The sequence below is a fragment of the Cupressus sempervirens genome, chromosome 2 (genome assembly GCF_028749045.1).
Source record: "Cupressus sempervirens isolate cs-2001-9-10 chromosome 2, ASM2874904v1, whole genome shotgun sequence".
In the NCBI taxonomy this organism is placed as follows: Eukaryota; Viridiplantae; Streptophyta; class Pinopsida; order Cupressales; family Cupressaceae; genus Cupressus; species Cupressus sempervirens.
The window spans coordinates 611,334,498-611,359,188 of NC_143119.1; the positions used below are offsets into that span (position 1 = coordinate 611,334,498).

The window sequence follows — 24,691 nt, forward strand, 5'->3', positions numbered from 1 at the left end:
AATTAAAAACAAGTTACCTAGGCAAATTCAATGAGACACACAGTAAATACATTAGAAATTAACCTTGTCCATATCCAAACTAATTTTCATATATCTTCTTATCTGGACTAACAACTGCTTACTTTCAAATTTGTTATAGAGCTAACGACCTCATGAATATTTTGATCACGGCCAGCTATGGATCTTGATGAGAAGAGTAGAGGGCGTGTGGAGAGAGTCGAGGCACTAGTAAGAGATGGGAACGGGCTGCAATGCATCCCGAAGGAGTATGTGCAACCTCCAGGCCTAAGGCCCAAACTTGTCAATCACAAACCTTCGTCTGCCCAGGTTCCGGTCATAAATTTATACAATTTTCAGTCGAACAATTTGCACAAAATCAGACAAGATGTTGGTGAGGCTTGCAGAGAGTGGGGCGTGTTTCAGGTAATAAACCACGGGGTACCCACAAGACTTCTTGATGATATGAGAGATATTGGGCTAAAGTTTTTTGAGACCCCACTTGAACAGAAATTGAAATACGCCTGCAAATCTGGATCACCTACCTCAGAAGGGTATGGCAGCAAGATGCTGGTTAAGGAAGATCAGATTTTGGACTGGAGGGACTTTTTTAATCACCATACTCAGCCGATATCTAGGAGGAACCCTAGCTGTTGGCCTGATGATCCTCCTTCTTACAGGTCCGTGGAAGTTCATCTTGTTTTCACGGTATTTCGGATTACCATTTATACGCCATTTGGACTGTTTTTTGGCCTTTTTGGGGTTTGCATTGAAATTGATTGTAAGATTGTAGATTTTGACCAATGTTGACCAAATTGATTGTAAGATTGGAAATTTTGATTAGCTCTATCAATTTAACTGTAAGATTGTTTTGCCCTCAGTATTAGTTTTCGGCCTGTGTTCATTCAGATTGAATCGATTGTAAACTTGTTTGCTTCTCAATATGAGTTATGATCAGTAACGCCGTTGTTTGTTAAAGTATGTAGCTTCGGTCAGACGATATCTGTGATAAATGATATATACATATTTTACATACTGGTATGTATATATATATATAATCCAAATTGAATCGTATTCTACATATGATGATCTCTGCATCCAGACCGATGTTCATATATATAAGATCATATCTCCATAATGATCGAGATATGCTCTGATCCTTATTCATTTAGATCAATATCGATCTGAATAATTGTCATTATCAGGTTGTGATTGAATCGACATCATTATAGTCAAACACCAGACGGGTATGTGAGTGAATGGTCATGTCTCCATTCGGAGACATGCCCATTCAGTCTCACACCCTGTCCTTGGCATATATATGTTCGATCTGCGTGATCTTGCTAAGCATCGAAATCTATTAATGCAAGCATATCCGAAGGAACATAAGCATCCCAATTTTAAGAACATCTCTGTTATATTACTGTAGAGTAATATATATATATATATATATATATATATATATATATATATATATATATTTTGAAGAAAATCAGGTCCATTGCCATTAGAGTTTGAACCTGCAAATAAAATTGTGCATCAGTCAGCATTATTCTGAAATTTGATAGAAACTTTACATGGTATCAGAGCCTTGTTAAGGAAAAATCTTATTAAGTTTGAGAGATCAGATTTTAACATTGAGTTGCAGTATCTTACTATTCTTCAAAAATGACAAACATGTTAAGATTCAAACACTGCCTTACAAGTGCTGACAACTTCAAACCTTGGAAACTCGAATAATGATGCTATTAAAAGAGAACGAATTAGAATCCTTTGTAAAGAAGAACCAAAAGATGATCTAGAGAAAACTCTATGGATTGAGAATAATGAGAAAGACATGAAAATAATAGTGGATGCTGTTCGAGATTGTATAGTACCTATTGTGGCAAAACATGTAACAACATATTGCATGTTTAAAGCCCTTGAAAATGCATTTATAGTAAATAACAGTGGCAAAAAACTTGCTTTTAAAAGACAAATGAATAATATTAGCATGAATAAAGAAGAAATAGTAAATGCCTTCTTCATGAGAATCACTGTATTGAGAGATCAATTATCTTCAGTCAGTTACAAGATTGACAATCAAGAGTTATCCCTAATAGCATTAGGAGGACTGCCAAATTCTTGGGAGTCATTTGTACAAGGTATAAGTGCAAGATCTAAGCTTCCAAAATTAAATCGATTAAGATCTGATTGTCTTCAAGAAGAGTCGAGACTAATGACTAAAGGAAAACAAAAGATTATAGATGAAGACATTCATGTTCTTAACACCAACTCTCATAAGAAGGGTAAGAAAAAGAACTCCAAAAGGAAAAGAAACTTTCATGGAAAAGGACCTTCAAAAAAGAAGAAAGACCTGTCTAAAATTCAGTTTCTCAGATGTGATTAATATGGACATTATGCACTAAATTGTCTTGATCGATCAAAACTTAAAGCATCATTTGCCAAAATTGATAAATCAATTGAAGGTCAAGATTATGAGAAGTATGCCTTTTACCTAGCCTTGTCTAGTCAAATATCAACCAAGTCCAACACTTGGATAGTTGATAGTGGATCTTCAAGACACATCATTGGATATCAAGATAATCTAGAGAGCACGTAAATAGAAACATATGAAGAAGTTACAGTTGGGGATAATTTTGCTCATTTCGTAAAAGGAATTGGGACCTGCATCATCAAATTAAAATCAAGAAAATCTATTCAGCTTTCTGGAGTTCTAAATGTACTAAGTATTAAAAGGAACTTAATATCTATATCAGCACTTGGAGATGATGGTTATGGAGTTACATTCATGGAAGGAAAAGTACTAGCATGGGCAAAGAATTCAACTATAAAGAAGGCTCAAACGATAGGAGTAAGACAAGGACTGCCATATGAGCTTTGCACTAAGACAAATCATGCATTTGTTCACGAGACCTCAGATTCAAACGAAATCTGGCATTGAGGATTAGGTCATATCAACTTTCATGCCCTAACATCTATGGGGAAGTTGGTTACTGGAATGTCCAAATTTGTCAAATTCTAAATGAATCTTGCAAAGGTTGTACCTTGGGGAAAAACACAAAAATCATTTCCCATAGTTTGAGCAAAACTAAAGATGTGTTAGAACTAGTACACTTTGACCTATCTGGACCCATGTCTACAACATCCTTAGAGATTTTTTGTACTATGTGATAGTTGTTGATGATTTTTTTGGAAGACATGGATATACTTCCTTAAGTGCAAAGAATCTGAAGAGATTCTTTCTAAATTTAAAGATTTCAAAACTATCACTGAAAACTCCTCAGGAAAGAAAATCAAAATTCTAAGAATAGAAAATGGGAAAAATACACTTTTGAAATATTTAAAGAATTTTGCAAACTTACTGGGATTAAGAGGGAGTTTACAGTTCCCTACAACCCACAACAAAATGGAGTTGCTAAAAGGAAAAATAGAACTTTTGTAGAAGCTGCTAGGGCTATGATATATGATCAAAACTTTAGAATGTCATTTTGGGCTGAAGCATCTAAGCCAACAGTCTATATTCAAACAAATGGCCTCCCTCACATCTGGACAACGAAACTCCTAAAGAAACCTTTTCAGGTATGAAACCTGACATTAGTCGTTTGAGGATATTTGGATGTCCTGTGTACATTCATGTACCTAAGGAGAAAAGGACAAAATTAGAACCTATTGGAAGGAAAGGAATCCTTATTGGTTTTAGTGAAACAATAAAGGGTTTAAGAATCTACATACCTAGACAAAAATAAATAGAACTCAGTAGAGATGTCATCTTTGAAGAAGACATTGTTTTCAAAAGAGCCAAAATTTCAGATGAACTAGATAGGAATGATTCACTCCGTTCCCTAGAAGAGGTTCCTACTCCTAAGATTCAGAGGGAGTACCTTGAAGAGACTTCAAATGAAAATGAGATCCTTCAAGAGACTCAAGAAGAGAGTCTTGACAATAATTCTAAGAGGCCACTTTGGGCAAGAAAAATAATAGAGGAAGGAGATGAATTTGCAGCACATTTAGGAACATTCAGAGAAAGTAAAAGACCTTGCAAATTAACTTACAATGCATTCATTTGTGAGATTCCAAATGCCGAACCTTCTAATGCTTTTGAAGCTCTCAAGCATCAAGTTTGGAAAGATGCAATGGCAGAAGAATATCAGTCAATACTAAAAAAATGATGTTTGGGACGTATCTCCTAGACCTAAAGGAAAATCTATTGTTTCATCCAAATGGCTCTTCAAAGTTAAGTATGCTGCAAATGGTAGCATTGAAAAACATAAAGCCCATTTTGTGGCTAGAGGATTTTCTCAAAAGAAAGGAATAGACTTTGAAGAAACTTTTGCACCAGCTGCTAGGTATACCTTAGTCAGAGCTGTAATAGCAATTGCAGTAGCCAAAGGTTGGAAAATTCATCAAATGGATGTGAAAATTGCCTTTCTAAATAGAACTATTGAGGAAGAAGTATACTTGGAGCAACTTGAATGGTTTGTGATTCATGATGCTGCCTCTTATGCGTGTAAATTAAAAAGGGCTCTATATGGACTCAAAAGAGCTCCCCGAACCTAGTATGAAAGGATTGACAAATATCTACTAAGTCTTGGATTCTCCAAGAATGACGCTGATCCAAATCTTTATTTTAAAGTAACTGAAGGTGATATGTTGATTCTAATACTTTATGTTGATGACCTTCTGATTACAAGAGAAGACCATCTCATTAATCAGTGTAAGAAAGAATTGATTTTTTAATTTGACATGATGGACTTAGGGATTCTTCATTACTTCCTTGGATTGGAAGTTCGTCAGAAGTCAGTAAACATCTTTCTATATCAAAAGAAGTATACAATCGATATTATGAAAAGATTTGGAATGTGGAACAGTCAACTTATGTCAACACCTATGGAAACTAACTTACACAAGCTAAAGGAAGCAACTGCTAAATCTAAACTTATCAATCCCACTTTATATAGACAGATAATTGGATCTTTGATGTACCTTGTGAATACTCCATCGGATATTTGCTATGCTGTGAATGCATTAAGTCAGTGCATGTATGAACCTCGAGAAGTACATCTTGTTGCTTTGAAGCACATATTAAGATATCTTCAAGGCACTATCGGGTATGAACTTAAATATGAGAATACCAGCTTGGAGTTACATGGATATACTGATTCTGATTGGGTTGGAAGTGTAAAAGACCAGAAAAGCACATCAGAATGTTTTTTCAGTTTAGGATCAGCTATGATCTCATGGATTTGCAGGAAGCAAGCTTCAGTCGCTTAGAGTTCAATCGAGATAGAATACATTGTAGCAACAATGGGAGCAAGAGAAGCAGTGTGGCTTCGAAAATTGCTTGTGAGTTTATTCTGTGAGCCTTTGAAACCTACCATTATTCACTGTGAGTTGCATCAAGTTATCCGTGAATCTAGTATTTCATGATAGATCAAAGCATATAGAAATCCCTTACCACTACGTAAGAGACCTGGTGGAAAGAAGAGCTATTCAGTTGGAATATATTAATACAAGTGATCAAACAACTGACATTCTCACCAAGCCTCTCCCAAAGGTGAAAGTTGATCATTTAAGAAAGAAACTTGGTATGGCTGAAATGTGAGTTTATGAGATTGAGTCTCAACATTGTAAATTTTGTATTAATATAAATAAAGATGTTTAAAATGTAAACTCTTTTGTCATATGTGTGACTATATGACTTATGGGTCTATCCTATGTACATTATTAAAAGGTGATGATTTTTTATAATGAAATGTTGACTCTAACATTAGAAGGTGTCGACTTTATGATGATTAGATTACTATCATGATGAATATCATGTGACTTGATATTTATGGACAAGTCATCATAGTTAAAAGGACATATTGATAGGTATCATGTGACGTGATATCTGTAGAAGATCATAATGTTCACTTATCATGGTGGATATTATGAGACGTAATATCAATGGATATACCATGATCTCTTATGGTAGACATCATGAGACTTGATGTCTGTGCACACACCATAATTGGAAAGAATATCATGACTTGATTTTCTTAAACATGTCCCAAGTTAGGTGATGTCGCTTTTCAAAATAAGGAGAACTTATATATATGTACTTTGTCTTCCCTAGCTAAAAGGGAGTGTTAAAGTATGTAGCTTCGGTCAGACAATATCTATGATCAATGATATATATATATATATATATATATGTACACATACTAGTATGATTTACATACTGATACACACACACACACACACACACACACACACACACACACATACACATATATATAATCCAAATTGAATCGTATTCTACATATGATGATCTCTGCATCTAGACCCATGTTCATATATATAAGATCGTATCTCCATAATGATCGAGATATGTTCTAATCCTTATTCATTTAGATCAATGTCGATTTGATTAATTGTCATTATTAGGCTGTGATTGAATCGACATCATTATGGTCTTTGATATATAATCAGACTTTTGTTATGTCTAATAATATCGAGTGGGTATGATAGTCAAACACTGGATGGGTATGTAAGTGAATGGTCATGACTCCATTCAGAGACCATGCCCATTCACTCTCACACCCTTTCCTTGGCATATATATGTTCGATCTGCTTGATCTTGCTAAGCATCAAAATCTATTAATGCAAGCATATCCGAAGGAACATAAGCATCACAATTTTAAGAACATCTTTGTTATATTACTGTAGAGTAATATATATATTCTGAAGTAAATCAGATCCATTGCCACTAGAGTTTGAACCTACAAATAAAATCGTGCATCAGTCAACATATACTGAAATCTGATAGAAATTTTACATTCTCTCTTACCATAGATTTGTTTGTGTCTTCATAGTTTAGAATGTCTGTCTTTGTTTCCATGTTTACAATATTCCTGAGTAAAGGTTGTATTGCCTTGGGCTGTTTGACAAAAATTCTTCCCTTTTTATGAGCTATAATTAAATGATTTCTTGGCTATCCATTTGTCAAATCATTTACAAAATTACTTGCATAGAATTCCATCGGTATGGGCTTTTTTATTGTGCTCGATGTAACATAATGTTACTATATGGATTTAACCATATATCTAGAGCAAGGCCAGATAATGATGATTTGATGATATCCATGTATGCTGTAAGACCATACAAGGAAAGCATATTCCCTTTTACTGCTAATAACCTATTTTCCGACCTTTGCTTGTTATTTCTTTCATAGTTCTCTAAGGAACTTCTACCACTCTAACCCTTTATATTTCTCTTTTTTCCCCCTTCATTTCTTGTTGCTTCTTTGACAATTCTTTTTGAAAATTGACCAACTCAGTTGATCTATGTAGTCTTATTACCCACAACATTGCTCTGGTCCAATAAAAATTGAAATGGAAGTTGGGAGTGTTAGAAAGGTCAGGATTGTCGTTGTACCAAAAGATCAACCTATCAATGCCCGATACAACCAATAGTCTTATAGAACCACAAGAGGTGGTTAAGCCATGTCGCAAATCTTATGAGGGACACTATCCTACTGCCAACAATCCCCCTCCCAATGTCACTCGTCATGGCCTACAAGATTCGAACCTGTGACCAAGCTCTGATACCAATTGTTAGAAAGTAAAGTCCACTAAAACAACTGAAGAGCGGGGGGGAGTGAATTAGTTATCAGATCAGTACAACTTTTATTAACCTTATTAAACCTTAAACATGTGATCCATATAATCAACAACCATAAGAAGATACACATACACAATAATACTAGATATGTTAACTAGGGAAATGCTTGATCAGAGGGAAAATTGTGGTGGGGATGGTACCCACAAAATGATGTACTAATATGTAAGTTCCTTATAAGAAGATGAACTTTGGTAGGATCCAACAGAATACATTCAGTACAGAGCGATCCCTGTTAGGAGACTTTGAATCCTTGAGAGGAGATTCCAACCATGTTAGGAGTTGTGCCAACCCTATAAGGAGTTGTAGAAGGCAGATGGACCCACTGTCCAAACAGCTTTAGGGGCAAGACCACGAACTCACTATCCAATTGGCCTCTATATTATTCCTTTCAGAATAATAGAAATACAACTGATCTCGGCAACTCGAACTCTTTCTCTGTCCTCTTACTTTGCCAATACTGCACCAAATACTTCGTAGATTGCTTTTCCGGATCTCTAACTTTGCATCACAATGATCACTTTGACCGCGTACTTGCATTTACCAACTTCACATATTACTTTCACAATTCGTTCGTGTACTCCATACATACACTTATCATCACAAGGAAAATAACTTGAGTGAATCAGTTATCAAATCAGTACAACTTTTATTAACCTTATTAAACCTTAAACATGTGATCAGTATAGTCAACAACCATAAGAAGATACACATACACAATAATACTAGATATGTTAATTAGGGAAACCCTTGATCAAAGGGAAAATCCTAGTGGGGATAGTACCTACAAAATGATGTACTAATATATAAGTTCCTTATAAGAGGATGAAATTTGGTAGGAGCCAATGGAATACATTAAGTACAAAAAAATTCCTGTTAGGAGATTTTGAATTCTTGAGAGGAGATTCCAACCCTGTTAGGAGTTGTGCCAACCCTGTAAGGAGTTGTAGAAGGCAGATGGGCCCACTGCCAAACAGCTTTAGGGGCAAGACCATCCAACTCACTGTCCAACTGGCCTCTATATTATTCCTTTCAGAATAATAGAAATACAATTGATCTTGGCAACTCGAACTCTTTCTCTGTCCTCTTACGTTGCCAATACCGCACCTGTTACATCCCAAATTTTGACCTAATTTGAAATATAGCCGTTGAGGTTCTCATGAAGTTAGTTGGCAATTTAATTTGTCATAATCTGGCAAAATGGTAAGATAGTTAGTCGTTATAATTTCAAGTGAAGATATCAAGTTAGTTGATCATTTATCACGAATTCATAGAATTGAGAAGATGGTTAACCGTTCTGATTATTTATGATTAAATAATTTATTATGATAATATGAATTTAATTACGAAGAAATTCCTTACAGGAAACACGTCGAAAGGGGTGGACAAAAAAGAATTAGGCAGGACATCACCATCACTGGGCAGACGGGTAAAGGACCTAGCGATTTGAAAGAGGATACATCTGTGGAACCGTATAAGTTATTTAAATAATTAATTTAATTAAAATAATTGAGTTAAAATATAAAACATATCTCAAAGGATTTTAATTTATCTTTCATCATATTATTATAGTAAATATTTAAATTCGTGCATTTAAATATAAAAATGATTTGGCATCATTATAATTTAATAATAAAGTGATGTTCACATGTAAATATAAATATAAGATTATCATAATGTTCAAATTTTAATAACATTTGAATTATAATAATTTTCAATTATAATCTTTCAATTCTATCCTTTCTTTTTAATATTTTTTCTTTTAATCGATTAACACTTGGCATGATTAATGTCTGGCAATTCGAATTGTCTTAATCTTTTCAACTTCTCTTCCAACCTTTTATTTTCTTTTCCTCTTTATTTCTCTCCTTTTTCAATTCGAATTTATGATGTATATGAAGAGTCTTTTTGATAACCGATGGTAGCCGAGCAGTCATGGCGAACCATTATAAAGAATATCATGAATCAATTTGGGGGGACTCTTCTTCCTCTTTGCATTTTCTTTACTCTCCTTCCAACTTGCAACATTTTAATAATGAGCCCTGTGAATATCGTTCTGAGAAATTAACCATTCCCTGCTCTAAAATCTAGTTCATTTCTGATTTCCTCTATGTCTAACAGCGTTAGGATTTCCAAATAGAGCAATATATAGCGGGAGGTCAAGAACACCGGCCGACGGAAAGAGGAATCCGAGTTTGCATACAAGTCATGTGATTACTTTGAAGAAATCTGCATACAAGTCTCTGCTAGGGGATGGAACAACTACCCAACAAGAATTGTGGCAGAGGACAAGAGGAGCCATGCCAAACAAACCTCAAGCCATTCTTAGGTCATGTTTTTGTGTTTCTTTATTTCTTTCTTACCCAAGTTTAAAACCAATTGCAGCTGGCTTTACAGTGCTAGGATTTTGATTGATACACTATGTTTTCATAATCCTTCTTCTTTAAGGTTTAAGTCCGATTGTAGCCGGATATGCATTGCTAGGACTGTGAATAAGATATTACATGCATTTGTATGTCATAAGTTTTCTTATAGCTGACTATACTTTGTTTGGAATCAAATACTTTGCTGTTAATCTCTTGTAATTCCATAGAGTCACCGGGATATTCTTAGTATTATCTCTATGGAATGCAATATCATTTCAAATTCATATGGTAGCTGTAGCAATTTTATATGAATCATCATTAATACACATATTATTACAATTTTTCCAAACAAATTCAAATACTTGTAACACCGAGGAATTCACTGGTAGAGAAAGCCATGAAATGGTGAAGAGGTGGTGTTAATCTGTCATAATGTAGAAAGGGAACTACTTATGATTAATTTAATTAATTAAACATTCAAATTTGAAATCTTTAAAGAACATAATTATGTAATCACAGAATGTGAGATGATTGATGTATGTAATCTTCTTGAATAATTGATAGAGTTGTCTGCTCTGAGAATTTTGAATACCTGAGACACACCCGACTGTGTAGCCAAGAAGATGGGTAATGAGGTGAGAGAAAGGAATCATCAACAACATGAATCAGTACCAGTTATGATAGAACAATGTTTAACATTTTTAATATGAATAAATTAATAACTCATGCATAAATTGTGATCTCCTATTGCTAAGTTGCATGTTAAAATACCAGGAAGCCCAAAAGATGGCAAGATGTCCCTTGGCTATTCCGGGTAGGGAGGGCCTTTCTCGTTAGAGATCATGAGGGAATAAGATTTGGTCCGAGGTTGGGTGGTTAAGCCCCTGACAATGTTTCACCTCTCCCCAAGATGTCAGACGTGCATCAGACAGAGATAAGCTATGCATTCAATTGTTTATCGGAAACAGGTATTATCACTTTTATTTATGATGAGGTAAGATTAAATTGAGTTATTTTATTGTTACCGTTATTTTACACCTAGATACAAGAGATAGATTCATGGATTGTTTTTCATTTATATGAATATCGAATATAAGTATATTTCTAATTTTGAGTTATTGTCACAGTTAAGTAATCGAAAGGAAAGGAATCTGAAGCCCTAATTGATTGAGTGATAGTTGGAACCCTAAATGATATAGTGGTATTAGAAGCCCTAATTAAATCCATGGTATTGGAAGCCCTAATTGAATCCATGGTATCGACAACCCTATTTGAATTAGTGGTATTGGAAGCCCTAAGTGATACAACGGTATCAGAAGCCCCAAAAGATTCCAATGGTAATTGATGCCCTAATGATTTTAGTGGCAAGTGATGCCCTAATTTTATATAGTGGTATTTAATGATAATCGTCATTTGATTTTGATTTATCAATATTGGATAGAAGTCATTTCGTGATATTGTATTAGAGGTATTGTGGACTAACCCGGGTGGTTGCAAAAGCATCCCTAGTTTTAATGTCGGTCTCAATTTTCAAGGTATGTAGATTTCAATTTCTGTAGTAACTTCATTTGATGGTGTTTCAAGTTCTTAGTTAAGAAATTTTGTCTAACTAATTTTAATGGTATTCACATGAACATGAATGATATAACTGACTTCTTATGAAGATGAAGTGATAACTGCATTTTCTTGGAGTATGTTAGTTGTTAATTTAGACCCGAGAAATTGAGATGTTACTGTTGCTCAATTTTCACACATGTTCAAATGGAGGAAAACATACATGCTTATTACTTTCAAAGTAATTCTCAGGAATGCATTAAAGAAAAGTACTTTATTGATTTTGAAATAATGTACAATGTTTGTATGATGGAGCAAATCATGATAGAAATCAAATGCTGAAAGTAAACTTCTCCCACACATCTGATTGTGAGAGTAGTCCCTACATACTGATATACACCTATACTATACTGAAATGAGTAATGTAAAAGAGGAGAAAAGGGAGAAAAAGGTCATGGGCACCAATCATTGCCTGTAATGACTGGTGAAGTGGCGTCCATTTGCATCCACCTTCTTGATGTTCCGGATCTCACCCTTCCCGTGCTTCCAATCCCTGCGTCCATAAAAGAGAATGGGTTAGATCCAATGGATCTAAGCAATGCTGATAGCTCACTTCATCTCACTTTCATCATCCTACATGCTATTCATCTCAGTAAAATACAGACATACATTAGCAGATAGAGAGATCAATAGCGGAAAAATAAAAGTATTGAAGGGACAATTCATTTTTTGTTTTGGAACCTTTTACTTATAGACTGGTGTAAAGCAATAGAAGCATATCAAGAAATTCATGAACAGCTAAAAGAGAGCAGAGTGAGCAAATTAAATGTCATTCTCAGATAAAGACAATGAGCAGGCAGCTAGTAGAAGTGAGATTAAAAGGAATCCGAAACAAATTCAAGAGCATATGCATCTATTATGATGTGTTACAGCATGACCAACAATATCTTTTTTAATATCACAGTGTGCATATATAGGATATCACAGGTCTGAATTTTATGAAATATGACATTTGATATGAAAAAGAAAAAGGAAAAGATGTTACAGAAACATACCATTGATGCAAGCGATGCTCAGGATCTCTACTAAAATCTTTTATGACAAAAAAAAATTCATATACAGCAAAGAGACAAAAACATCAAATTTGGTATGAATGTTTACTTTCAGCAAAGGAAAACAGTCTCTAGTAGATTAAACAAATATAATCAGTATAGAGCTTCATGAATCTTTGGCAAATACATCAGTGGATATGGTGTCTATTTTTCATGCACAGCAGGAACCATTAAGCAAAGAATCTGGTATGGTTTCTAGTAAAGAAATCTCAGTTTCTAAGAGTTTAACTAGATTCAATCAACAGGGATTCTCACATCTGTTATAGATACATTTGAAAATATGGTGGCCATGTACAACTTTCAGCAATGAAAGTAGGAACTAATAAAGAAAATCTGGTATGACTTTCTTCAAAAAATCCTCATAAATTTTGTGACATACCAGTACATACAGCAACCCAGCATGGAGTTAACACAAATGGAGTATCATAGTTATCTACAGGTTACTTGCAAATGGCTTAATGGAAATTTCATATGCAACAAAAGGAGCAAAAAGGAAAATTCGTGGATATTACAAACTGCAGAGAAACCTTCATAAAGAAAATACAATGCCATGACAATTTCCATCAAAGAGCCAATAACAGAGAAATCTAGTATTATAGTTACTTTCAGGAAGGTAATAATGGTTTACAGCAGTTCTTGCAAATGTCTGAGAAAAATTAGCATACAGCAGAAAATCCTTAAAAAATATGGCACAGATCTGAAGTAGATGCAGTAGTTTTATACATAATAGCTTCCAGCAGAAGTAGAAGGTGGAAAGAGTGTTTTAAAAAGACAAAACAAGCAGAAGATCTCATAAGAAACAATAGATCTGGGGTGGTTTTTCTTTAATATTCTTCTAGTTCTAAAACCCACATGGCGTCGAAGCTCACAATTACCACAGAAATGGCAAGAATCAAATATATTTTTAGAAACAACAGCTAGGGTAACCAGGCAGCATGCTACTTTTTACCCATGAAGCAAAGAAGTGTTCACATGAAGAGTACAAGACCGCTTACCAGGGCCACGTTGTTTTATCTTTTGTTTCCAAACAGCAGAGATAAGTTTCCAAGCATTCGAGTCTCAAAATCCGCATGGGAGTCCACAGCCCGAGAAAATATCAAATATAGAGTCAGCCTCACGGCATCAGGAAAAGAGAAAATTGTAATGACGTCCAAGGAAAAAACCAACTGCAGATAACTAGTATGGCTCACTTTTCCTTATCAGCCGTGTGTCTCCAAGCTTGTTAAACAACAAAAAATGCAAAAATGGAGTCCAAGTAACAGTAAACACCAGTCGGCTTCTTTCAAATCCACACGTTTTCATGTTGGACAGCAGAAATACACCATAACAGAGGCCAAAAAGCATATACATCAGTAAATGGCGAATATAGTAGCAAAAATTGCAATGGGGGCCTGAGTTTGGACGGCTAGGGTTTTGTTTAACCCTATTGTGTTTACCTGCTGCTGTTCATCATGCATTCGAAACGACACAATAAAACCCTTTTCCTCCTTTTTATCATTTCCTTAATCGCATTTTATGAGTTTTCCGGTCCGTAGTATGCTGAGGAGATTTTTATGACTTAAGGCATATTTTTGGCATTTTTTGCATTGCATGCACATTGCAATATTATTATTCTTTTAAGTTGATAATTTACAAATCAACTAAAGAGATAATAATAATTTATTGAATGCAAAATAATAATAAGTGCTAATTTAAAAGTTAAAAAAAAAAAAAAAAGTAAACTCATTTTTGACTTATTTATATTATTCTTTAATTGCATAATATTGAGATTGTAATTATTATTTTATAATTGATATTCTATGAATCAATTATTTAAATAATAACTTTCATGCAATTAAAAATTATTAAAAGTCAAAAATCAAATGAGTTAGAGGAGAGGTTGGTATTTTTAAATGCCAATTTTTAAGGGGTAACTTCAGTTGATATTTTTAGAGGCACCGTTTAGACTGAAGACTTCAAAGTGCATTATGGAGTGATTTGTGGCAGTTTGGGGGACATTTTTTAGACTTTTCTTATGCATGGTTGGTGGAACCTCAGTTCGAGATATTTTGAGCATGTTTTTGGGGTTTTTAGAGGTCCTTAATAATGAGTTAACTCATTATTTCGACCCTTTTTTCCTGCTTTGAGACAGTTGTATTGTTGATATATACTCTTAATTTTGAGGAAGGGGTTCAGATTTTGAGGGAGGACGCTTATGTGATTTCATCCTTAAGTGTATTTTTCTATATGATTCTGATCCATTATGCAAATAAACTGTTTTGAGGGCCTTTGATGGAAATAAAGTTTTCATTGGAACCAGTTTTGGAGTTGACAGATTTAGCTGTGTGCGTTAAGGTGATTGATGTTATTCAAATTGTGTTTTAAAAATAGGCCTTTCTGAATGATGTCTTATCTTGTACCTTCTTTATCTAAATAGCTGTTCATAGGTTTTGAGTTGTGTTTTCAAGTTCATAAACCTTCTCTTGAATTATTAATATGAATTAGCGGATCTTCAAATAAGGTTTCTTGTGATTATCTTGTCAAAAATTTTCATTGTGTCTCGGGTATAGCAGTAATCTGTGTTATCAATATTGGTGTATCGCCTTATTTCTTTAAGTTTTCCGTGTTCTAGGTTATCTTTTTACCCTTTTCCATCTGAAAGTTTCAATTCTCCATTAGTATAAGTAAGGTATAAGATATATCATATAGGAACTAGCCTAGAATCTGGAGGTTCAGCCAAGTTTTAAGTTACCCACAACTTTTGGCTGATTCCATGTTTCTCCAAAATCGCTGCGAGTTTTAGGACTTAAGGCAAATTTTCAGGGTGCAGATTTTGGAGATAACAGTTACATCACCAAATACTTCACAAATTGCTTTACCAGATCTCTATCTTCGCATCACAATGATTCCTTTGATTGCTTACTTGCATTTACCAACTTCACATATTACTTTCACAATTCGCACATGCACTCCATACATGCACTTATCATCACAAGGAAAATAACCTTCCTTTATACCATGCCCTCAAAATAATTGATTGAGTCAGCCTTGAGGCTTTCCCAATGAATTACAATAGGACCTTGTTAAGATAATACAATTCATTACACCTTTTAATAATTACAAAATATTGTTGGATCACAATAGTTACAACTTTTAACACGTGCGACCTGAAACTTCGTGCATTCGTTGACATCATTAGGCTGTCTACTATCACTGTCTAACTTCGCTCATCATGATTCTATCCCTGTTAGGAGATATAATCCGAACACTAGAAATCGCCTCTCAAGCACTTTGTCTGCACATTGTCTTCTGTAAATCACAAATAACTCTTACATATCTTCGATTTCCTGCATGCGCACTTGTCCACGTCATCATGACACACTGTAGAACATACCTTCAACTGCACTTGACCTCATCATCAATACTCGATCTTTACGACCTCGTTCTCTGTCTACTACTCTGCCAGTCTTTACAAAAATAATACTATGTTGACATCAATGACAAATACAGTCATGAATGCAACATGTCAATATCCCAAATGTTCCAACAATGCTTAGGATACTCCCCAAAGGAATATCATCAACATTCATGCTAACAATCCCCCCCTTTGGCATTGATGACAACATAGATGAAAAACATCTAAGTTCCTAGAATACCAAATCTAACTCTATTGCTGCTACTGCTCTCCTCTTTTCAAATCCTCTTCATCAATCAAATTTGAAATTCTCAGGAAGAACTCTTCATCAGTTCTTCCTCATGCTTACATGGATGGGCATCAATTGTTCACACTTCTCCCCTATTGATATAATTCAATGCGCTTCTCCTAATGTGCTAAAAAATGTCATTCTTAGAAGTTGTTATTCTCATCTCCCCCATTCTTATGTGCTCATCATTGTCCTTAAGTACATCTCTTCCATTATTACACATCTCCCCCATAATATCAGAAGATGTTTTTCATGTGATCATCTCCCCCATTGACATCAATGACAAAGGTATCATTGAGTCAATCAACAACTCAACGTCTTCAACCAACTCAAGTGTCCAAAGACATCGTTTCATAGCAGCTACCAAGAGTCCTTCATGACTCTACTCAACCACAGATACTCCCCCATATAGGAAGCATCGACATTCAGTCTAGATAAACAACAGTGCTTTGTACCATTGGACTTATGCAATCTTTGCATCATCTACTCTGAAGTAGGCAGGAGCATAACCCCAAGCATACCTCACAAATACTCAAATGTATCCTTAAGCAAAGTCTTTGTAAAAATATCTGCAATTTGCTTCTTTGTATTAACATACTCTAATTTGATTTCTTTCTCTGCAACTTTCTCTCAGAACATGATACTTAATCGATATATTCGTTGTCTTAGAATGTAACACAGGATTCTTAGACATACTTATTGTATTTGTGTTATCAAAATGTATGATAACAGGTTCTGAAAACTCTATCCCAATATCCTTCAACATTTGTTTCATCCACATGACTTGGTTGCAATTGTTTGCCACTGCTACATACTCTACTTTTTCTATACTCTTCTTAATACAATCTTGTTTCTTGCTTAGCCAAGAAACCAATCTTCTTCTAAGGAAAAATGCTCCATCACTGGTACTCTTTCTATCATCCATACTGCTTGCCCAGTCTGCATTAGTATATGCACATAGAGTAAAGTCATTGATCTATCATACCACAACCCAAAATTAGGTGTAGCCTTCAAAAATCTGAATATCCTTTTTACTGTTGCATGGTGTGATTCCTTAGAGTCTGCTTGAAATCTTGCTACTATACCAACTATATTTGCTACATTTGGTCTTGTGTGTTAGATATTGCAAGTCTTGTGTGTTAGATATTGCAAATCTCCAATCATGGATTTGTACTTCTTTTGCTCAATTGTAGGTGTGTCATCTTTGCTAGATAACGTGTGACCAATTATCATAGGTGTACCAATAGGCTTACAACCTTCCAAGCCAAATCTCTTCAACAAGTCTTTCAAATATTTAGTCTGTGATAGGAAAATACCATCACTATTTTGCACAATTTGTAAACCAAAGAAATATTTCATCTCACCAATCATGCTCATCTCAAATTCATTCTTCATTTCATTGGCAAATTTGTGACTTGCTTCATCATTATCTCAAAATATTATGTCATCCACAAATATCACAATGATCAACATTCCATTCTCAATTTCTTTCAAATATAAGTTACTATCTATAGTACCTTTCACAAATCCCAATTTTGCCAAATGCTTGTCCAACCTCACATACTAGGTTCTAGGTGCTTGGTTTAGTCTATATAACGCTTTTTTCAACTTGCATACCATGTCTCCTACTATTAAAGAAAATCCTTCAAGCTGCTCAATGTAGACTTCTTCAATTTCTCCATTTAGAAATGTTGACTTCACATCCATCTGATACACTTTGAACTTCTTATTTGTTGCATAAGCCAAGAACGTCCTTACTGCTTCAATTCTAGCAATAGGTGCAAATGTCTCTTCATAGTCTATACCTTCTTGATTTGTTTCTCACAGCCTCACTTTGTTTATTCATCTTGTTTCTGAAAACTCATTTAGTTCCTATAACATTCTTATCTTTAGGTCTAGGGACGAATTCCCATGTCTCATTCTTCACAATCTGATCTAGTTCTTCGTTCATTGCTTGAATCCAATGATCATCCTTGCATGCTTCATTTGCACTCTTTGGTTCAACTTGACAAATCAAACATAATTCTTCATGAACTATGTTTCTTGTCATAACTCGTGTCTTTTCTTCCAATAATATGATTTACAGAGTGATTCTTTGTCAAATTCTTGTTTGGTGTTGGTGTCATTGACTCAATTCTTACTTCTTCTCTAGGTTCAAATCTTTGTTCTTCGCTCTGTTCCACAAATCATTGTTAGTCTCATAGAAAGTTTCAAAATTTTCTTGGATAGGCTTAGGATTAACTTCTTATCATCAAAATTATAATTAAGCATTCTTTCTTTAGCTGTAAACTTCTCATCAACTTTTACATTTGCGCTCTCAACAATAGTCTTAGTTCTTTGATTAAAACATCTATAAGCTTTGCTTTTCAATGAATAACCAAAGAACATACCTTCATCGCTTCTTGCATCAAACTTACCAATGTCATCATCTCTCTTGATATAACATTTAATTCAAAAAATTCTGAAATATTTCGCTAATAGTACATGTCCAAGTCATAGTTCATAAGGTTTCTTGTTCGTACCTTTTTTGATCCGCACTTTGTTCATTGTATACACTGCTATTTCTTTTTTGAGTAATTCCATTCTGTTCATGAGTCTTAGGAGCTGATAGCTGCCTCTTAATCCCATTCACTTCACAAAAAGTGTTAAAACTCGTTCGAAGTAAATTCTCAACCTCTATCAAATCTTAAACATTTAATCTTTAATCTAGACTCATTCTCAACTCTATTTTTAAACAACTTAAACTTCTCAAATGCTTCAGACTTTTCTTTAAGGAATGCTACCCACATCATCCTAGTAAAGTCATCAACAATAACCATGAAATACCTTTCACCATAGAATCCTCTTGTCTTAGTGGGACCACTCAGATTTGTATGAATAATCTCCAATTTTGCTGTTGTAGTGGACTTCTTGCTAGGAAAAGAGCTTTTTTTTTGCTTAGCCATAACACATTCTTTGCACACAACATTAGTAGGCTTCACAATTTTTAGTAAATCTCTAACAACAAATGTACTACTTGCCTTCATGATATTATCAAAATTTATATGACAAAACCTTCTATGCCACAACCAACTGTTATCAACTTTAGCAACCAAACATGTCATCTTTGTAGGGTTCAACTGAAAAACATTACCTTTGGATCTTGTGCCAGTACCAATCAACTTACTATTTTTGTCCTTAATAATGCGTCTTTTTTGTGAACTGTAACCGGTATGCCTTATCAACCAATTGTCCAACACTCAATAGGTTATGTTTTAATCCATCAACAAAGTAAACATCATCTGTGTTATTTTTCCCATCAAGAGTAATAGATCCTTTTCCCTTGATATGACAAACCGCATTGTTACCAACTCTAACAATTCCTCCATCATGGCTATTGAATTTAACAAATTTATTCATATCACTAGTCATATGATGTGAACAACCACTGTCTATGATCCAGTCAGCTTTCTTTTCAACCTGTGACACTAGGGCTTTCTCTTCTTTGACTTCTTTTTTAGGATTTTCTTCTTTTTATAGCTACAAATCTTAAGCCATCATCACTTTCACTATGAACTCTCTCAGCAGACTCATCATCTTCATTTGCATACGAACATTCTCCAAGCCTTCTAGAGTTGAAATACTTTTTGTACTTTTTCACTCTTTTAGGACATTTAGAAGTATAATGACCAAATTCATCACAAGTCCAACATTGTAAAGATCTAGTGAATCCAATTCCAGTCCTATTAAGTCCCAGATCAAGTTTATGATTTTCTTACCATCTAGTTATCTCCTTACAAGCAAGGCAATTCCTTCTTCAATCTTTTGTTCTTCCTTAGATTTGGATCTGCTGCTACTAGCATAATCTCCACTGGTGCTTGCACTTCTTGACAAGGAAGGGTGAAGACTTAATTTACTAAAAGTAGTTTCCACTCTAGGCAAGTCTCCAAACTGTTTCAAGCTTACTTCTACTGTTTCCAATTTTCCAAGAAGAGTCTCTCTAGAAATTTTCTCAGTACAAGGTATCACTTGCTCAATCATCTGCGTTGTCTGCTTGAATGGCGGTGTCAAAGTCTTCAAGATCTTCCATATGATCTCATCTTCATCTTTAGTTACATTACATGACTTGATTCCTGCAACAATTTCTGATATTCTGCCAATATAACTTCCTATAGATTCATCTTCCATTATTTTAGCCTCTTGAAACTAACATATCCAATTTTTTATTCCGACTCCCTTAGCATGCTTATTCACCTTCAAAAGTAGATTCCAAAGCTGTCCAAATTTTATGGGATGTTTCTAAGGATTTTATCTGGCTGTATTCATTTTCAGGAAGAGCTGACAAAAGTGCTTCTCTGGCAAGCATGTTACACATGAACAGATCTCTTTCAGCTTCACTACATTCTTCAAGTTTGCTTTCTTCCACAATTCTCTTACCATTCTTCATCATCAACCAATATTCTGGACCCATGCATAGCAGTTGTGTCTTCATCTTCTCTTTCCAGCTGTCATAGTTAACTCCATCGAACTTAGGACTTTCTTTTCTGAAATGACCTGCCATTGATTTCCTCAAGCTGTTAAGCTTTTCCTTCAAGGACCTAATGGTCTGGTACCAATTGTTAGAAAGGCCAGGGTTGCCGCTATACCAAAAGATCGACCTATCAATGCTTGATACAACCAATAGTCTTATAGAACCACAGGAGACGGTTAAGCCATGTCGCAAAACCTACAAGGGACGCTGTCCTACTGCCAACAGTGGCAACCCTTGCTTATCAAATATGATTAATTGTGTATTCCATAGATTTGATGATACAACATGCTTTGTAACAATTAAAATCACTAAGCAACTTGATGCCAGTCACATAGGCCTCCATTCAAGATTGCAGACGATGGTTTTCAGGCGTTGCACCTATATTTTTTACTTATTCTGGTTCCCTCTTGTTACTGCCATTGCTTCCTTCATCACTATCTTGTTGATGTCTTGTCTTGCTCCAGAAAATTTTAAATGAAAATTTGGATGGGGATTTTTTATATTTAAAAGAATATTTCTTCTTATGGCTCAGAGATTTATCTCAAACTTCCAAATTTTTTTTGCCGGTTTGTATATCTTTGACCTTAAAGTAAAAAATGAATCTTTTCACTTTTCCTAGTGCTACTTGTTCATGTGCTTCTAAACCTATAGTATCCCCTTACAGTTTGTTTGATGCCATTATACCCTTCAAACCTCAATTTTGTAATATGGTAGTTTCATAGTGGCTCCACGGTGGAAAAAGTACAGAAGTATCTTAAATCCTCTGAAAGGGAATGATATTTCAGCTTTTATGTCTTGTGTCTCAGTTCACATTTCTCTTTCATTAGAAACAAAGCAGTTCTTGTATTATGAAATTATATTGCCAATGTATTGAATGACAGACATGTTGAAAAAGGTATTGACCAGCTATGTAAGGAATAATTGATGGTACTTGGAAATTTTCTTTTGGAACATATTGCTTTCAGTCATGGACTAGCGGACCTAAATTGAAATTTCTGCACATCATCATACAAAGCTAGTTAGAACTGTGGGGTTTTGATGCCATGGCATGCAAAAGTTTCTAGTAAATGAAACTTGGCATGACATGATCTTCTTTATCTGATTTTTTGCATTGCTTTTGTTTTGGGAATACATGCCACTAAACCATTGTTTTTCAATTAATGCAGAGAAACAGTGCAGGAATATAGCGAGCAAATGAAGCTACTTGCTCAAAGGCTATTGGGTGTAATTTCTGAAAGTATTGGCTTACAATCGTCTTATATTGAAGAAGTGATTGGTGAACCCTATCAGAATATTACAATCAGTTATTATCCAGCATGCCCTCAGCCAGAGCTCGCTTTGGGTTTGCAAGCACATTCTGATATGGGTGCAATTACCCTCCTAATACAAGATGAAGTTGGAGGTTTGCAGGTTCTTAAAGACGGGGAATGGATAACTGTGCAGCCTTTGCATGATGCTATAGTTGTCAATCTGGGAGATCAAACTCAGGTAATTTTCATGATTTGTTTCAATTGTGGTAACTATATAATGGATGATTCAGATTATTGAAATTATTGTACAACCTACTTAATGTTTTCAAAACCTGTCATTTGTAGCGTCTTTTTATTCTACATTCATGATGAATTTGGTTTCCAAGGACTCCTATTTCATACGCTACACTAGTTATAATCTCTATGAACTCAGGCAGACTATAAAGAGATAATGTCCTATGATACACAACCACTGCAAAACCCTCTAGAACTGCATCACTGTCCTGTAAGCATTTTCCAGGTCACAGGGATGGCAACGGATATCCCCGTCTTTAAGAACCTGTAGATCTTCAACTTCATCTTGTATTACAAGGGTAGTTGCACCCATATGAGAAATGTGCTTGCAAACTCAAAAACGAGCTCTAGCTGAGGGCATGCTGGATAATAACTGGTAGTAATATTCTGTTAGGGTTCACCAATTACTTCTTGAATATACTTTGAAGGCACTACATTATGTCCCCAATCTTTACCTTTTCAATGCAAGATTATGTTTAGAGTTTCAAACATAATACGTAGTGTTCCAACATGTTGTATAGACCATGCAACTAATTCATGTTTTGGACTTAAATAAGATCTGATTGTTTCTTTTTTGGAGAGGATCAATGGATCATTGAATAAATAGTAGCCTAAGAACAGATCCATTTGAAGTGTATGAAGAAAAACTGATATACCACCCTGATCCCTGGAGGCCCTCTACCACATTGTCAAGTCCTTGTTGGAGAAGGGAAATCCTCACTCTTCCATCATAAGCTCTAGTGCTATTGATTCCTGTACTCAGATAGTCAACTTGAATTAGGTGTTGGTGGTTCTGCTTCTATTACTAATATACTGCCAAGTATTCCATGGCTATGCTAGCCTTCCAACCCACCTATTTTGGAATACAAATAGTTGAATGACCTACCCCAATAGCTGATGCTGATAATAGTTGAGAGGCTCCATGCTTTTTGATATAAACTGGTTCAAGCTATTAATAGTTGATTCAGAACTGATGAAAACTAGTCTAATCTTCCAGTGTAATTTGAACTGATTCTTCTGCTGACTGAAAGAGTAAAACTAACAGATTGACTGTAGACAGATCCCAAGATGACCTTGTCTGTCTGTAGTTGTGGAAGCGTATGTGAACTAAACAACTCGTAAAGTAATTTGCAAGTGGAAACAATATTTTTTTGGAATTTGTTGGTGAAAACTGTGACTCCCTACCACATGGATTCAACAAATTTCACAGCATTTTTAAAATCAGAGTTGAAATCGTCATATTGGTTTTGTATATAACATATTTAATTTGTTTTATCAGACTTTCCTGACTTTGCATTAGTGGACAATGCTGATTAGATTAGCCTTTCCAAATGATATGCAAATTGTATGTGTTATATTTTTCCTAGCTGTGGTATCACATTGATTCGATCTTGCTCCTTTTTTGGTATATCTTCCCTCAGATTGTGGAGTTGTGTTATTAAGAATTTGTTTGCAGTGCTAGTTTTCTGATCATTAGTGACTGTTATTATATTCTGAGCTATTAATTCTACCACAGATTCTGACCAATGGAGCCTACAAAAGTGCCGAACATCGTGCTATAGTCAATGCTCATAAGGCACGTCTTTCTGTTGCAACATTTTATGATCCTTCAAGGCAAACCAGGATACGTCCAGCTCCAGAGCTCATCGCTAAGGACTCCTTGCCACGTTATAGGGAGGTCCTGTATGGGGATTATGTCAATGCATGGTACACTAAAGGGCCTGAAGGTAAAAGAAACATTGACGAACTTTCCATTAAGGATGAGCATGATTTAACTCCCTAACTTCTACATTTGCAAGCAATTTTTTGTAAATATATCTGTAGATGGAACAATCCTGTGCATTGGAAGAAAAAATTAGGATCTATAAGTCGCTAACAAGGCATGAAAATTTAAAAGATCTCCTACAGTCTATTCATTATTTCATCCATATATTAAAAGTCTCAAGCTATGTAACCCATTATTGTCCCTTGTTCTTGCTGTTGACAACACTGAGATTCACCTGACCACACATGGAATTAAATAAATGGTTGTGAATGACAATCATCTAAATTGAAGCATGAAAATGATAAACTTAAGGGAATGCTTAACTACTGGGGTAAAGGTATGTATGTTTTGTTTGTAGCACAATTAAGTGACTCTGGCATGGAGTACGGGCTATTCACATGTTACTATATACAAACTGCCCAGAACTGTAATCTTTATTTATTTCTTTTTAACCTTGATGTATCCTCGAATAAAGTGATTTCTCAAAACATTTTGATA

The 24,691-nt window shown here is 34.9% G+C and overlaps 1 protein-coding gene across 1 annotated transcript; it reads left to right on the plus strand.

Annotated features, from left to right (window-relative positions):
• The first annotated feature begins 120 nt into the window (after positions 1-120).
• LOC149574868 (2-oxoglutarate (2OG) and Fe(II)-dependent oxygenase superfamily protein) lies at positions 121-24,691 on the plus strand. Its single transcript, XM_089814708.1, has 3 exons — positions 121-677; positions 22,051-22,372; positions 23,945-24,691. The coding sequence occupies exons 1-3, from the start codon at positions 178-180 to the stop codon at positions 24,209-24,211; spliced, it is 1,089 nt and encodes a 362-aa protein (XP_089670834.1). The 5' UTR covers positions 121-177; the 3' UTR covers positions 24,212-24,691.